This window comes from Oncorhynchus clarkii, chromosome 13 (assembly GCF_045791955.1).
Source record: "Oncorhynchus clarkii lewisi isolate Uvic-CL-2024 chromosome 13, UVic_Ocla_1.0, whole genome shotgun sequence".
Taxonomy (NCBI): Eukaryota; Metazoa; Chordata; class Actinopteri; order Salmoniformes; family Salmonidae; genus Oncorhynchus; species Oncorhynchus clarkii.
Window position 1 is genome coordinate 42998760 of NC_092159.1, and position 17442 is coordinate 43016201.

General features: G+C 44.8%; 1 protein-coding gene across 2 annotated transcripts in view; it reads right to left on the bottom strand.

Moving 5' to 3' along the window:
• Window positions 1–5608: 5608 nt before the first annotated feature.
• Window positions 5609–17442, bottom strand: part of LOC139423960 (noelin-2-like) — a 101607-nt gene continuing 89773 nt past the window's right edge. For both annotated transcript variants that reach the window (XM_071175620.1, XM_071175619.1), the window contains exons 3-6: window positions 12477–12632; window positions 10732–10951; window positions 9882–9988; window positions 5609–6740 (exon numbers count right to left, since the gene is read on the bottom strand). In XM_071175620.1, coding sequence (XP_071031721.1) covers window positions 6066–6740; window positions 9882–9988; window positions 10732–10951; window positions 12477–12632 — 1158 coding nt within the window. In that variant the 3' untranslated portion in view covers window positions 5609–6065. The remainder of the gene's footprint in view (window positions 6741–9881; window positions 9989–10731; window positions 10952–12476; window positions 12633–17442) is intronic.

The following is a 17442-nucleotide window of genomic DNA, read 5'->3' on the forward strand; positions in this document are numbered from 1 at the left end:
ACAGTGACGTAGTGGAGGAGAAACAGTAACGTAGTGGAGGAGAAACAGTGACGTAGTGGAGGAGAAACAGTGACGTAGTGGAGGAGAAACAGTGACGTAGTGGAGGAGAAACAGTGACGTAGTGGAGGAGAAACAGTGACACACGTCACGTAAATGCTGTGTTAATACACAGACTTTTGATATTGTGAATGAAAAGCATTTACACACCTTTCTTTATCAGCACACTGCAGGACACCAAACCTAGAAATAAGTTCTAGTGGGGATTTTATATGGCACTTCCCGAACTGCTGTACCACATTAACCCTATCCCTACCCTAGCTTCATGTCCACACCCCGGTTCAGCCCTAACTCTAACCCTATTCCTACCCTAGCTTCATGTCCACACCCCGGTTCAGCCCTAACTGTAACCCTATCCCTACCCTAGCTTCATGTCCACACCCCGGTTCAGCCCTAACTCTAACCCTATCCCTACCCTAGCTTCATGTCCACACCCCGGTTCATCCCTAACTCTAACCCTATCCCTACCCTAGCTTCATGTCCACACCCCGGTTCAGCCCTAACTCTAACCCTATCCCTACCCTAGCTTCATGTCCACACCCCGGTTCAGCCCTAACTCTAACCTTCACATTTATATTGTGCCATCTGTTATGCTTCCGTGATACAGACTGATAGAGCCCTTCATCCTTTTCGTGTCTTGAGGCAGGTCAGGCCACATCTCCTTTTTCTACCCTAACCCTAACATTACCCCTGACCCCCAGCTGCTTCCTTCCCCGGTGCGGCCACGCTCTCTGCCCTGTCCACTGACCTACAGCAGCGTAAATACAGAGGGAGATTGGGGGAGCAGGAGTCCACGTGGCCCCACCCCCATCAGCTACATTTCATGTCAAATCTTCACTGTCTCAATGAAGTGTGCCATGTCAGAACATCACAGGTGTAAAACCAAACAATCCATGGCTGTGCCCCAGAATACTGCTACAGCTTTACTGTCCTTCACAGATCCTAATTAGACTATAGAGCTGGGAGGATCGATGGCTGCTCCAAAACGCTATTAAACACACCAGTTAAAGGAGAGGGTCTCTCAGGAGACATCTTTCATTTCCATCTCTTCCTCTCTCTCTTCTGTACCTCCACCTCCACATCCCTCACCCCTTCAGGGAGAGAGTGTCCATCCAGAGTGATGAAGATACTGTAGGACAATCTGAAGAGAAGGAATATGGCTGCAGTGCAACTGTGTGTTGTGTTTATGTGTACCTCCCTCCTGCTGCCTGCCGTCAGTTCAGTATAGCAGGGAGGATAGAACTGATGGTTTAATTGGCCGGATATAAAGCAGCTGTCAGAGCTTGCATACCGCACTGTAAGTCTTAGTTTAACAGCAGGGCATCTTTGCTGCTTCAGCCCCGACTGCAGACGAACGACACGGCAGCTTTATATGTATAATATACTTTTTCTTATTCTGCCCCTCCAGGAGACAGATGCATGATTCATTTTACTAGGCAAGTCCCCATGGTGGTGGGATGGGAACGGGCTCTCACAACTCTCAGGGACCCGAGTGGATGGGACTGTTTCTCTCTCTGTCTTCTCCCCATTCAGCTCAGCCCCTCTCCTTTCTATCACACTGTCTCCCACTATTATATGAGTCAATCAGAGCGAGTGCATGCAGAGCAGAGCAGAGTAGACATGCATGCTTATAGGCAGCTAGGCTAAGCTCTGAGTGAATGAACTCTTACTATGCCACTCCATAGTTCAAACTTCTCTTCCTGGATTGCATTAACGCTAGGATCCAATCAATCACAGGTAGTGGATTTTTCAGGATATCACTTTGAGAAGTGTGAAGTGTTTGATTTGCACAGCAGCATGTCCTGGATAGAGGGAGTTGACACTTGTAGAGATTGTCAGTCTGGTTGTGTGCTCTGGATCACTTTAATGAGTTGAACGCTACGGACTGGCGGTCTCTAAATCAAGCCTCCATCTCCCTCCATCCAGGACATGTTGCTATGCAGATCAAACACATTTCTGGAAAGTCACTATCTGCAATTGACTGAATCCTTGCCTGAGGCTTCCAATAGGCAGAGCCATGTTATGGACCAAAATCCTCTAATTGAAGCAGAAGTTTGTTGAAATAAAGCCTGAAAACAGTGAAATTATATATATTAGAATTTTCTTTGGGTGGATATGATTGTTTAGGAGGATGTAAGATAGAAATGATAATTTTAAGGTTTTGGAAATACATGTGTCACAGGACGCTGTTGAGGGGAGGACGGGCTCATAATATCGTCTGGAATGGAGTAAATGGAATGGTATCAAACACATGGAAGGTTTGATTACCATTCCATTACTCCGTTCCAGCCATTACTATGAGCCCGTCCTCCCCAATTAAGGTTCCACCAACCTCCTGTGGTGTGTGTTAATATACAGTTGAAGCCGGAAGTTTACATACACCTTAGCCAAATCAGTTGTTCACAATTCCTGACACTTAATCCTAGTAAAAATTCCCTGTCTTAGGTCAGTTAGGATCACCACTTTATTTTAAGAATGTGACATGTCAGAATAATAGCAGAGAGAATGATTTATTTCAGCTTTTATTTCTTTCATCACATTCCCAGTGGGTCATAAGTTTACATACACTCAATTAGTATTTGGTAGCATTGCCTTTAAATTGTTTAACTTGGGTCAAACATGTTGGGTAGCCTTCCACAAGCTTCCCACAATACGTTGGGTGAATTTTGGTCCATTCCTCCTGACAGAGCTGGTGTAACTGAGTCAGGTTTGTAGGCCTCCATGCTCGCACACGCTTTTCCGTTCTGACCACAAATTTTCTATAGGATTGAGGTCAGGACTTTGTGATGACCACTCCAATACCTTGACTTTGTTGTCCTTAAGCCATTTTGCCACAACTTTGGAAGTATGCTTGGGGTAATTATCCTATTGGTAGACACATTTGCGACCAAGCTTTAACTTCCTGACTGATGTCTTGAGATGTTGCTTCAATATATCCACATAATGTTCCTTCCTCATGATGCCATATATTTTGTGAAGAGCACCAGTCCCCTCCTGCAGCAAAGCATCCCTACAACATGATACTGCCACCTCCATGCTTCACGGTTGGGATGGTGTTCTTCGGCTTGCAAACCTCCCCCTTTTTCCTCCAAACATAACGATGGTCATTATGGCCAAACACTTCTATTTTTGTTTCATCAGACCAGAGGACATTTCTCAAAAAGTACGATCTTTGTCCCCATGTGCAGTTGCAAACCGTAGTCTGGATTTTTTATGGCGGTTTTGGAGCAGTGGCTTCTTCCTAGCTGAGCGGCCTTTCAGGTTATGTCGATACAGGATACAGATACTTTTGTACCTGTTTCCTCCAGCATCTTCACAAGGTCCTTTGCTGTTATTCTGGGATTGATTTGCACTTTTCACAGCAAAGTACGTTAATCTCTAGAGACAGAATGCGTCTCCTTCCTGAGCAGGTATGACGGCTGCGTGGTCCCATGGTGTTTATACTTGCATACTATTGTTTGTACAGATGAACGTGGTACCTTCAGGCATTTGGAAATTGCTCCAAAGGATGAAGCAGACTTGTGGAGGTCTACAATATTTTTCTGAGGTCTTGGCTGATTTCTTTTGATTTTCCCATGATGTCAAGCAAAGAGGCACTGAGTTTGAAGGTAGGTCTTGAAATACATCCACAGGTACACCTCCAATTGACTCAAATGATGTCAATTAGCCTATCAGAAGTTTGTAAAGCCATGACATCATTTTCTGGAATTTTCCAAGCTGTTTTAACCTTTCTAGGGAGTTTTTCCTAGCCACCGTGCTTCTACACCTGCATTGCTTGCTGTTTGGGGTTTTAAGCTGGGTTTCTGTACAGCACTTTGAGATATTAGCTGATGTACAAAGGGCTATATAAATACATTTGATTTGATTTTGATTTGATTTAAAGGCACAGTCAACTTAGTGTATGTAAACGTCTGACCCACTGGAATTGTGATACAGTGAATTATAATTGTTGGAAAAATGACTTGTGTCATGCACAAAGTAGATGTTCTAACCGACTTGCCAAAACTATAGTTTGTTAACAAGAAATTTGTGGAGTGGTTGAAAAACTAGTTTTAATGACTCCAACCTAAGTGTATGTACATTTCACTTCAACTGTAGCTCTACAGTGTGTGTATGCATATTTAAAATGGGCAACTGTTAAGATCCCAAAATCATTTCACGCGCGATTATTTCCTCCGTTTCATCACAGCTGTACGTGTCCTTCCTCTCCGCTCAACTCAAATGGATGAACAATTGGACCTTCATGAAACACAGCCTCTCTTAGTGGACTGTCCGTCAGGGGGTGCATCCAAAATGGCACCCTATTGCCTATAAAGTCTATTACTTTGGACCAGAGCTCTATGGGGTGCACTTTTATAGGGAACAGTGTGCCATTTCAAGCGCAGCTGGGAGTAACCATACCGTAATAAAAGCGTTTTTCTTGTTTTACATGAGACCAATACTCTGTGGGAGATACAGCCTGTGTTATCCTCCATGCTGAATTAGATTGATTTGTGTCTCCGCGAAGTCTCAAAGAAAAGCTATTGAGACAGGTCCTTTGTGTTTTGAGTTCATCGTCTGAGTTTTCGTATTGTCCTGCGTTCCCACACATCCTTCTGCTAGTGAAATGTCAGCCTTGCTCTTGTCTGTGAACTCATCAGGGTCCTGGACTGCATGAAGGCTGACCAATAGAAAGGTCACCTACCAGAGAATCAGATCACCATGGTAACCCAGGGCTTTCCCTCACCACCTCATCCTCCAGTTTTTTTTCTCCTGGGTCTCTTCTAAAAAGAGATCTGATTTCATCTCAACCTGTATAAATGAATAAAATGAAAATAAAATTGTCTCTATCCAAACTCCTCTGCCTTTCAGAGATAAACCTGAAATGCCAAGGGGGATTTTAGAATATTTTGTTGGGAGTTTTGATTTTATGTGTCATTGAATGAACTGGAACACAGTGAAAAGGTCACTGTTTATGCAGGTGGTGTCATACTGAGTGTGTCTGTCTGTCCATTGTAGTGCAGCGGGGGCTGGAGAAGAGCTATGCACTTTTAAAGAGATGGAGAGAGCCAAACGCAAACAGCAACAGTTGGTGTCAGTGTTGCCTGGGACCTCAGTTCTCTGCCTCAATGCTAATGTTGTCACATTTATCTTTACAATTTTCATATCTCTCTCTCGCTCTCACACTCTCCAATCCCTTCACATCTCTTTCCTTTTCATCCACACTGTTTATGACCACTCTTGTTCTTTCACAGAGTGATCACCTTGGAAACAACAACATTGTGGCTGTATTCAAACTTTTAGATCTTCAGGTAGTGAGAGCTCAAGATGGACATGGTATTTTGAGTGTTGTTTCTTCTGTCCCGTTAGGATGATTACTGAAGGAAATGGAGCTTTCATAATGAAAATAAATTTTAAAAATGAGCTATTTCAGCTCTCAAAGAGAGTACTGGTGGACGTACTCTACCCAAGAGGCAGGAGCCACAATAAAGGACAACGTTTTAAATGGTAAAGGTTGATATTTATTTCTCATCACAAATAAAAAGAACCATGCTTACTCATCACAGAAAAGGAAATCAGAAAGTCTGTATATATTTACTGACCTTGCTGTCGGAGTGTATTTTTTCTGAATGAATAACAGCAGTCTATGAAGAAGATTGAAATGCTTTAAAAAAGTCCAAGCCTCCTTCCATCCATCTGCCTGCCCCCCCCCCCCTCCATAACAGCATTATAGTTCTGTTGTGTGTTCGGTCTGACTCTGCCTCTGGGTTAGCCTGGTCCCAGATCTGTGCTATCTTTCCAACACATATGGTCAATGTCACACTAGGAGTTGTCAAGACAGCACAACAGACCCGAGACCAGGCTAGCTCGAGGTGTCTCTGGAGGCTTGTGAACGGAGGACGGCTCATAGCAATGACTGGAATGGAATCAATGGAATGCTTGTTTGATATCGTTCCATTCATTCCATTCCGTCCATTACAATAGGCCCGTCCTCCGATGTAAAGTGACACCAGCCACCCCTGGTGTCTCTAGTCCCCAGCGGTCTTAACGACCTGGAACAGAGTGACGTTGTAGAGCACCTGGTGTCCGTTGTTCCAGGTGTATAGCACCCTCTCCCTGGGGTTATAGTCCATCATGGAGATGTGGGAGTACTGGTTATGGAAGGGGATGTCTGTGTACTCGTAGCTAGAGGAGTTGGTGTAGTAGGCGAAGTAGATCTTAGCCCCGGCCAGGTGGGAGTTGGTGACGTACAGCGTGCTACAGATCATGAAAGACTCTCCAGCGCTGCGCTTGGGGAACCCTGTGTCCCACGTCTGCAGCACCTCCAGGCTCTGCGGCTCCAGGCGGCTGATGACGATGTTGCCGGCGTTGGGGATGGTGGTGTAGACGGCCCACAGGCCGTTCTCGTCTGCCATCAGGTCGATGTCTGAGGAGCCTCCCCAGGAGTAGGGGAAGGTGTTGTTGTAGCCGGCCCCACTGAGACTGCGCTGCACCAGAACACTGCGGGACCTGAAGTGGTACTTGATGATGATGTTGCTCTGGTACTTGTTGTAGTACAGGGAGCCGTTGTAGACCACGTGGCCGGTCCCCGCCCAGGGGTGGGGCAGCAGGTGCTGAACGAAGTTCTGGCCTTTCATGAAGTCGTTTAGGGTGCGGTACTCCAGGACACGACGACCTTTAAAGTAGCCATCCATGGACCACACCTAGAGAGACAGAGAGGGTGAAAACATAGTGATAACATTGTGCTCCATTACATCAGAGGTGTCTGATCTTCAGGCATGGAGTGTCAGTGTGGTCTTTCTTCCTGGATAACCTGCCTACGGCGGTGCCCTGAGCAAAGTGTGTGTGTGTTCATACGAGCGAGCGTAGGAGTGTGCATTTGAGTGTGTTTGTGTGGTGTACGTGCAGTGCGTACAGTGCTATTGATCTCCTGTGTGTGTGTGCGTGCGTGTGTGTGTGTGTGGACATGTTTAACTATTCAGAAGTCCCCACAAACAAAAATTTGACCAACCGGGGACATTTCTTTAGTCCCCACAAGGTCAAATTCTATTTCTAGGGGGTTTAGGGTTAAGATTAGAATTAGTGTTAGGGTTAGAATTACGTTAAGGTTTAGGGTTAGGAGCTAGGGTTAGTTTTAGGGTTAGGGTTAGGAGCTAGGGTTAGGAGCTAGGGTTAGGGTTAGGAGCTAGGGTTAGTTTTAGGGTTAGGGTTAGGAGCTAGGGTTAGTTTTGGGGTTAGGGTTAGGAGCTAGGGTTAGTTTTAGGGTTAGGGTTAGGGTTAGGGTTAGGAACTAGGGTTAGTTTTCTGGTTAGGGTTAGGAGCTAGGGTTAATTTTAGGGTCAGGGTTAGGAGCTAGGGTTAGTTTTAGGGTTAGGGTTAGGGTTAGGAGCTAGGGTTAGTTTTAGGGTTAGGGTTAGGAGCTAGGGTTAGTTTTAGGGTTAGGAGCTAGGGTTAGGTTTAGGGTTAAGGTTAGGTTTTTGGGTTAAAGTTAGGGTTAGGAGATAGGGTTAGTTTTATGGTTAGGGTTAGGAGCTAGGGTTAGTTTTAGGGTTAGGGTTAGGAGGTAGGGTTAGTTTTAGGGTTAGGGTTAGGAGCTAGCTAGGGTTAGGTTTAGGGTTAGGGTTAAGGTTAGTTTTTTGGGTTACGGTAAAGGTTAGGAGATAGGGTTAGGATTAGGGTTAGGGTTAAGGTTAGGTTTTTGGGTTAAGATTAGGGTTAGGAGCTAGGGTTAGGTTTAGGGTTAATGTTAAGGTTAAGTTTTTGGGTTAAGGTTAGGGTTAGAAATAAGGTTAGGGTTAGGGATGGGTAAGAATACAGTTAGGGTTAGGGTTAGTGGTTAGGGAAAAGAGGATTTTGAATGGGACTGAATTGTGTGTTCCCACAAGGTTAGCTGTACACTGTGTGTGTGTGGGAGTGAAGAAGTTGTTTGTATTCTCTGCTCTGCAGTCAGCCCAGCCAACCACACTGCTCTCTGCTCTCTGCCCTTTTCCAGTCCACACTTACAGAAAATCAATCATTTTAGCGTCTCTTTCTGTCTTTTCTCTCTCTACTGAGAATGACTGGATCAGGACATTGACAGATCAGCCCCCTTTATGACCCAATCTCCACTCATCCCCTGGTCTCTCCACTATTAATTGATTCAATTAAACCACAGTCAGCTCACATATGTACTTTTTGCTCTTAATGTATCAGGCAAGGATTTAGGTCCTAACTACTTGCTTTCAGGCTGATCCCCGGAGGGAGGGAGGGAGGGAGGGAGGACAGGAGCCGGGGTGGTTTTGGAATAGCAGCTGAATTATGGAGGAGGGAAGATTATGGAGCATTAAGTATTATTTCCCGTTTTCACTGTTAAACGAGTCCCTAGAGCATGGAGGGGCTTTGCTTGAGCCCTAGTTGGGACACGCACAGGCAGACAGGCATGTCTGAGAGAGAGGTTTTTTGTCATGTAGCATTTGGGAGGCAGTATGAAGCAAATGACATTTCACTCTCAGGAGCCAATGACATTTCCGCTCCCAAATGTGATCACAGTGATGGATATGGGCGTTAATGTGATACTCCTTGGATGTACAGTATATGGGCTATAGGATCAGTGACTGATGTGAATTCTAACGTGATGTCAGTGAGCAACGTGATCATTAAACACAGTAGTCTGCATGGGGGAGACGATGACCTACAACACAACATTCCATCTATTTAGTCTGGGACATGAAGACAGTGTTTAGATGACAAAGGCCATCTTCGTTTTTCCCCCAGGGAACAAAACATCTGTCCTCTCCTCCCCTCATCTCTCTCTTACCTCATTTCTTCTATCCCCCATTCCTCTCCCCCTCCACACATCCCCTCCCCTCTCTTCCTCCTCCCTCCGCTTCCACCTTTTCTTCCTCTCCTCTTCCCTTCTACCACCTCCTCTCCTCTCCTCTCCTCTCCTCTCCTCTCCTCTCCTCTCCCCTTCTACCACTCCCTGTCCTCCCTCTCCTCTTCCCCTGTCCTCCTCTCCTATCCTCTCCTTTCCTCTCCACTCTACACCAGAGGGTCTTGTTAACGTGCGACCACATGTCATCTCCAATTAGGAAAACCCATTACTATATCATCTGTGTCCAGGCTCTCAGCCTTGTCTCAGTCTCTGCTGCTCGGCTGGCAGTCACACTGCTGGTAATTACCCAGGTGATTGGAGAAACTTCTGCTTAAACAACTCGTTCATTTCTTCACCCATGACAGAATGATTAATCAGCAGGCGTACTGTGGCTGTGACGGGGTAGGACGAGAGGGAGGGAGGGAGGGAGGGGGAGAGAGAGAGAGAGGAGGGAGGGCTGCCATCCATCAGTGACTCAGCTCTCAGTGACTCTCAGGAGTCTGACAGACTGTAGGCAAAATAGTCTGTCACCAAAGTAGCATTACAGCATACAAACCCCCTGTGAGGGTCCTGTGGAACTGTAGTCTAAGCCATGTGATACACTCTGTTTTGGGGGTCAGGAGTCAGTGTGTGTGTGTGTGTGTGTGTGTGTGTGGTTTGGTGTTTACTATCCTTCTGGTGACCAGAAGACCTCACAAGGATAGTAAAACAAGGACAATTCTGAGTGGGGACATTTTGCCGGTCCCCACAAGGAAAAGGGCTTTTTTAGGTTTAAGGCTTAGGGTTACAATTAGGGTTATAATTAGGGTTAGGGTTAGGTTTAGTTTTAGGGGTTAATGTAAGGGTTAAGGTTAGGTTAAGGGTTGGGGTTAGGTTTAGGTTTAGGGGTTAGAGTAAATAGGATTTTGAATGGGAATCAATGTTTTGGTCCCCACAAGGGTAGTGAATCCAACGTGTGTGTTTGTGCATGGTGTTCATGAGGAAAACTTACCCGGTTGTCTGAACTAGGGATCATGGTGTCAGTCATCCAGGAGCCGAATCTTGACCCTGACGCACGGATGGTGATGGGGTTACTGACGCCGGTCAACTTCCCACAGCCTGCAACACACACACACGCACACGCGCACACACACACACACACACACACACACACACACACACACAGAGAGAACATCGTGAAATATTAAACAGCTAAAGGCAACATTTCAGCTGCAATCCCCTTTTCTGTTAAATCATCAGTTTATATATGCAGGATTTTGTAAAATCATCAATTTATCTCCACATATTACATGAGAATGATACTTTATCTGGGCATCTCTAGGCCATTACTGGATCATTTATCCAGCTTAATACTAGTACTGAACATGAACATCACTAGAATGTTGACCATTAATCGCCTGCGTCTCAGCTACTGTAGCTACATTTCACATTGCTCTTGGTGATCGTACTCTGGTGGAAAGGTGGCAACCTATGACCTTTATAATAGTGCTTTCAGAGAGCACTGCTTGACTATTCATTGAGAAAAACAGTACGTCCTTTATTCTAAATCCAACAGCATCTCAGGTTGTGAACAAATACGTTTAGCCTGAACATATTCCAAATGATCTGTATTAGGTTTTTCTTACATTGCCTCGTCAATGTGAATAGCCCTCACAGTATTATGTACACGAAGACTACCTCCAACCAGTCATGGTAGAGTAGTCCATGACAAGCCAGGAGACATTCAATGCTGTTGGGATGTCAGCATCTTTCTATCAGTATAATGTCATCCTGGATCTTTACCTTTATGGATATTTATGGATCTCCACAGATACCAAACCCCCCCCTTCCACTCTCCTCACCCAGTTTCTGCATGCAGGAGTGGAGTCTGGTCTCCAGCAGCAGGACCCTGTGTCTGAGCTCCTCGTAGTCGTAGGCTCCCATCTCCTCCTGGATGGCCATGAGCACCAGCGACAGGTTCCTCACCTCCTCCCTCACCCGGCTGATCTGACGGGCGTCAGTCTTGTACTGCTCCAACACCGGCAGTAGGGGGAGCAGCTGGGTCACCTTGTCCTTCAACTCCTGCGGGTTGGATGGAGAGAGGGAGAGAGGGGTGACAAAGAGGAAAATTAGATTAGCAAAACAGTAGGAAGAGGATTGAGAGAGAGGAGCCACACTCATAGCAAACAGAAGGGCAGATTTGTGTGCGTGCTGGTGCTGACTGCATTCCAATGTCAGAACTATTTACCGTTCTCATGACGAATCCCCAAATGTGTTTTCATACACATTGTTGATCCTGGACTCTATTGTTTCATTCTCCAATGCATTCTTCCTCATCCGGGGACCTACGCCATCTATCCTATCCTAGCCTCAGCTCCACATCCATGACTGATCTGCTGTCAGGGAGGTGGTGGGGCTGATTTCTCATAGGCCAGTGGTGTATTGATGAAGGGGGCAGCAGGAGAGGAGAGGTAGCCTGCTATGGTGCGTGGATGCAGTCCTGTGCTGTGAGGCTGTTAGGAGCAGCAGGCACATCAATAAACCTAGTCCACCACAGGGGGGGCTGTTTTCTCCTTGTTAAGGTTTATCGTAAATCTGGTGATGGAGCAGCTCTCAGCCCCACAGCGCCACATTATAAATCTCATTTTCCCCCGTTCGAGGCGCGAAAATTCCCTCTCGTTAATCTCCCGTGCCCTGCCATCGGCGACGTTGAGCCCCACACATTCATCAGGCTGTCTCACAGAAAGTCAAATGCAGCTTTTAGACTTACGCAGTTTGTTCTGGACCCATTGGATTGTGAACGAGTATTTATTCACACTTGGAAAGCTATTGGAATTTGCATGACTTGGCATATGCTAGTGATATTAAGATGTGTTGATGAATGGGGGGGGGGGGGGGATTTTGTAAACATTGCAGTGATGTTAATAGTAAAACGTGTTGAGAGAGAAACACCGACAGGGACCTTCCCCAGGCTCATCCCTGTTGCCGTGCAGAGTCCCAGCAGTAAATCAGACTTTATGCATTAGGCATTTATCAAAGCATCTTTTAATCAAACCATTTTATGGTCCATCTAATATCCGCAGGGTGTAAGAAACGCGTGAGAAGGACCAGCTGACAGCAAGACAGAAACGCTGTCTGATAATGGAGCCTGAGATTCCGCTTGTTGGAAGATAAGGATTAGATAAATGTGAATATATATGGCTGTTAACTAAGAGAGAGAGAGAGAGAGAGAGAGAGAGAGAGAGAGAGAGAGAGAGAGAGAGAGAGAGAGAGAGAGAGAAACACTTGCGCTTGGTAGTGGGGTTTTAATAATGTAGGTACATTTGATTGTGCTCAAATTGCCTCCTGTACATGACTCAATTACACTGAAATAGCAGATGAAGATAAGCTATGTGATTGTTAGTGTGTCATTATGTGTTGTGATGTAGAGGGAGCTGTAGTAAGTATAGGTTACAAAGCCTGTGCTAAGAGTCCAGGATGTTCCTATAGAAAGTTCTTATCAGAAAGTTCACATACACAGTTTAGAAATATGCTTTATGTAGAAACCTGTGTGATTGTTTTTCAGTACAGATGAATAGGACACATGCACGCATGTCATGTGCGTTACCTGTAAGCTCTTGGGGTTGAGGCTTCGGGGGTTGTCTGAGGCAGTCTTCAGCTTGACGTCTACAGCCTTCATCAGGCTCTCTGTGTTCTTCACATACTGAAGGTCCCTGTTGGTCCGCAGGTCCAGCAACTCCATGGACTGGGTGATGTTCTGGACCTGTCAGTCAAACACACACATGCTGTTAGACGCACAGACGCACAGACAGACAGATAGATAGATACAGAAGCCCCGTTTATACCTGGTTCTAACTTGAGTCCTTTGTCCTGATCTTGTCCACATTCCCGATTGTGCCCACATTTTTTGACAGGTGTAGACACTCAAAAGACACAGATCATCCTGCCCAACTCCAGAGGTAGTCAGACACACATTGTGTCTGGATATCTTACTAGCGTAGACCGATCTGTACAAAGAAACCATTTAAATCATAATTATTCCTCCCTCTCAAATCATTGAGAGGTGGCACCATTGACTGACTACATCAATATGTGTCTTACAATAAATAAATATTATTTTGAAGGAATAGCTGTGAAATCATTTGCATAAATGAAGGGACCAGGAACTCTTGTGACAATGCAGACGGATAACAGACACATTATTATACCATGTGTAGACACATTTCTGGACATGTGGGCACAATCAGTATGTAGACAAGATCCGGACGGACCCATGTCAGCACCATATATTAACGGGGCTAGAGTCAGACCTACCCGGAATCAGACACACAGACTCACAGACAGACACACGCAGTCAGACACACACTAAATGACATGTTTATTCAGTGGCTTGTGTTTCCCTTTTTATTACAATGAGTGTGCTGTGCCGTACTCCCAACAGCACTTTGCCTTCACGTCCTCTTATCTGAAGTTAGTTGTGTCTTCCTCCTCCCACCACCAGCTGTCCATCCCACCCACTGAGACATCCTCCCACTGGATCCACCCACTCACTACACACTCTGCTACTGTTCTATTCCACCCACACACTACACCCACTCTCCCACACACATACTGGCCAGGGTTCAACTGGCCAAACCTTATGTACTGTAACTAATTAACAGAATGAAATATTCATTTGTGTATTCATTTATGTACATGCATTATTATGGAGTTTGTAGTTCATTCAATTTGTGTATTAAAGTATGTACTGTACATGAATTACACTATATATACAAAAGTATGATAGGTGGATTTGGTTATTTCAGCCACACCTGAGCACAGAGCCATGCAATCTCCATAGACAAACATTGACAGTGGAATTGCCTTACTGAAGAGCTCAGTGACTTTCAACATGGCACCGTCATAGGATGCCACCTTTCCAACAAGCAAGTTCGTCAAATTTCTGTCCTGCTAGAGCCATTCAACTGTAATTGGGCCAGCAGCACAGCCAATCCCCCATTGCCCTGTGTAGGGTGCCGTCTTTCGGGTGGGACGTTAAATGGGTGTCCTGACTCCTGACTCTCTGAGGTCATTGAAGATCCCATGGCACGTATCATAATAGTAGGGGTGTTAACCCTGGTGTCCTGGCTAAATGCGCAATTTGGCTCTCAAACCAGTCACCTAATAATCCCCAGTTTAGAATTGGTTCATTCATCTCTCTCCCCTGTAACTATTCCCCAGGTCGTTGCTGTAAATGAGAATGTGTTCTCAGGCAACTTACCTGGTAAAATAACAGATAAATGAAAGTGCTGTTATTGTGAAGTGAAATGTCTAGGAGCACAAAATCATCTGTCCTTGTTTGCAACACTCCCTACAGAGTTCCAAACTGCCTCTGGGAGCAACATCAGCACAAGAACTGTTCGTCAGGGGGCTTCATGAAACGGGTTTACATGGCCGAGAAGCCCCACACAAGACTAAGATCACCTGTTCTCTGGAGTGATGCTTCGCCATCTGGTAGTCCGACGGACAGATCTGGGTTTGGCGAATGCTACCTTCCCCAATGCATACCGCCAAATTTAAAGTTTGGTGGAGGAGGAATAGTGATCTGGGGTTTTATTTCATGGTAGCTAGGCCCCTTAGTTCCAGTGAAGGGAAATCTTAATGCTAGAACATACAATGACATTCTAGAATCTAGACGATTTTATGCTTCCAACTTTGTGGCAACAGTTTGGGGAAGACCCTTTCCTGTTTCAGCATGACAATTTCCCCATGCATAAAGCGAGGTCCATAAAGAAATGGTTTGTTGAGATCGGTGTGGAAGAACTTGACTGGCCTGCACAGAGCCCTGACCTCAACCCCCTCGAACACCTTTGGGATGAAATGGTATACCGACTGCGAGCCAGGCCTAATCGCCCAACATCAGTGCCCGACCTCACTAATGCTCTTGTGGTTGAACGGAAGCAAGTCCCTGCAACAATGTCCAACATCCATTGAAAGCCTTCCCAGGATAGTGGAGGCTGTTATAGCAGCAAAGGGGAGACCAAATCCATATTAATGCCCATGATTTTGGAATGAGATATTCAATGAACAGGTGTTCACATAGTTTTGGTCATGTAGTATGTATTATGAAGCCTCCGGTTGTGTGTGACTGTGTAGACACACTGTGTCCTGGCAGGTGTGACAGACAGGTAGCTCCATCCCCAGAGAGGCTGTGGGGTAACACTAACATTAGCTAACGCTAACCACAGACTGCTAGCTAGTTCCATATTCCTTCTCCTGGCTGGTTTAGATACATGTTCTAGTCCAATCTGCTTCTGCTGTCTGGCGGTCCAGCACAATGAGTCATGCTGCTCCATATCTCATCCTTATCACACTGAGGGAGGTGTGCATTTTTATGCTGTTTAAATGTCTGTCTGTTTAAATGTTAGTCTGTTTAAATGTTAGTCTGTTTAAATGTCCGTCTGTTTAAATATTAGTCTGTCTTTCTGTCTGTCTGCCTTTCTGTCTGTCTGTTTAAATGTCTGTTTAAATATCAGTCTGTTTAAATGTTAGTCTGTCTGTCTGTCCATTATTATTTTAGGCAGGGCTAAAGAAACACTATGATATGAAGAAAATGTATTTCAGAAGAACTGAAAATGAGTTGGCCTACTGTATGTTATCTTGCTGTGCGTCCATGACATAGACTGTAGCCATGACATAGACTGTAGCGATGACATAGACTGTAGGCTAGTTCATTTAGCAGACAAGATATGTTAATACAGTTGAAGTCGGAAGTTTACACCTTAGCCAAACACATTTAAACTGAGTTTTTCACAATTCCTGACATTTAAACCTTGTAAAAATTCCCTGTCTTAGGTCAGTTAGGATCTCCACTTTATTTTAAGATTGTGAAATGTCAGAATAATAGTAGAGAGAATTATATATTTCAGCTTTTATTTCTTTCATCACATTCCCAGTGGGTCAGAAGTTTACATACACTCAATTAGTATTTGGTAGCATTGCCTTTAAATTGTTTAACTTCGGTCAAACATTTCGGGTAGCCTTCCACAAGCTTCCCACAATACGTTGGGTGAATTTTGGTCCATTCCTCCTGACAGAGCTGGTGTAACTGAATGGGATTTGTAGGCCTCCTTGCTCGCACACGCTTTTTCAGTTCTGCCCACAAATTTTCTATAGGATTTAGGTCAGGGCTTTGTGATGGACACTCCAATACCTTGACTTTGTTGTCCTTAAGCCATTTTGCCACAACATTGGAAGTATGCTTGGGGTCATTGTCCATTTGGAAGACCCATTTGAGACCAAGCTTTAACTTCCAAGCTTTAACTTGTCTTGAGATGTTGCTTCAATATATCCACATAATGTTCCTTCGTCATGATGCCATCTATTTTGTGAAGTGCACCAGTCCCTCCTGCAGCAAAGCACCCCCACAACATGATACTGCCACCCCCGTGCTTCACGATTGGAATGGCGTTCTTCAGCTTGCAAGCCTCCCCTTTTTTCCTCCAAACATAACAATGGTCATTATGGCCAAACACTTCTATTTTTGTTTCATCAGACCAGAGGACATTTCTCAAAAAGTACGATCTTTGTTCCCATGTGCAGTTGCAAACCGTAGTCTGGCTTTTTTATGGCGGTTTTGGAGCAGTGGCTTCTTCATGGCTGAGTGGCCTTTCAGGTTATGTCAATATAGGACTCGTTATATAGGACTGTGGATATAGAAACGTTTGTACATGTTTCCTCCAGCAACTCCACAAGGTCCTTTGCTGTTGTTCTGGGATTGATTTGCACTTTTCGCACCAAAGTACTATAATCTCTAGGAGACAGGAACGCGCCTAGGAACGAATCTCTACGAACGCGTCTCCTTCCTGAGCGGTATGATGGCTGCGTGGTCCCATGGTGTTTATACTTGCGTACTATTGTTTGTACAGATGAACGTGGTACCTTCAGGCGTTTGGAAATTGCTCCCAAGGATGAACCAGACATTTGTGGAGGTCTACAATGTTTTTTCTGTGGTCGGCTGATTTATTTTGGTTTTCCCATAATGTCAAGCAAAGAGGCACTGAGTTTGAAGGTAGGCCTTTAAATACATCCAGAGGTACACCTCCAATTGACTCAAATGATGTCAATTGGCCTATCAGAAGCTTCTAAAGCCATGACATATTTTCTGGAATTTTCCAAGCTGTTCCAAACTAGTTTTAATGACTCCAACCTAAGTGTATGTAAACTTCCGACTTCAACTGTAAGTCCCATGTCATTATTTTATATTATCTGATATTATAGTATAAATAATATAATTGAACTTAGCTGAATACAATAAAGGATATCCAGTGGGCATATGAAGTGGCTATCTTGAGCGTAAAAATTATAATTTGCTACAGTAGACATATGCTAGATTTAGAGTTATTTGGCAACTTTAGCTGTGAATGATACAAACCTTAGAATGTCTTAAATCAAAACAAATATGGGCTGCATGATGCGACAACAGGCTATTGATGATTTGAGAAGTTGCAAAAAGAACTTGAGCTTTGTTCTTTGCCTCAGGCTGCACGCGCTGTTCTCTCATCTAGTGATCATAATTTCACCCTCCTCTTGTT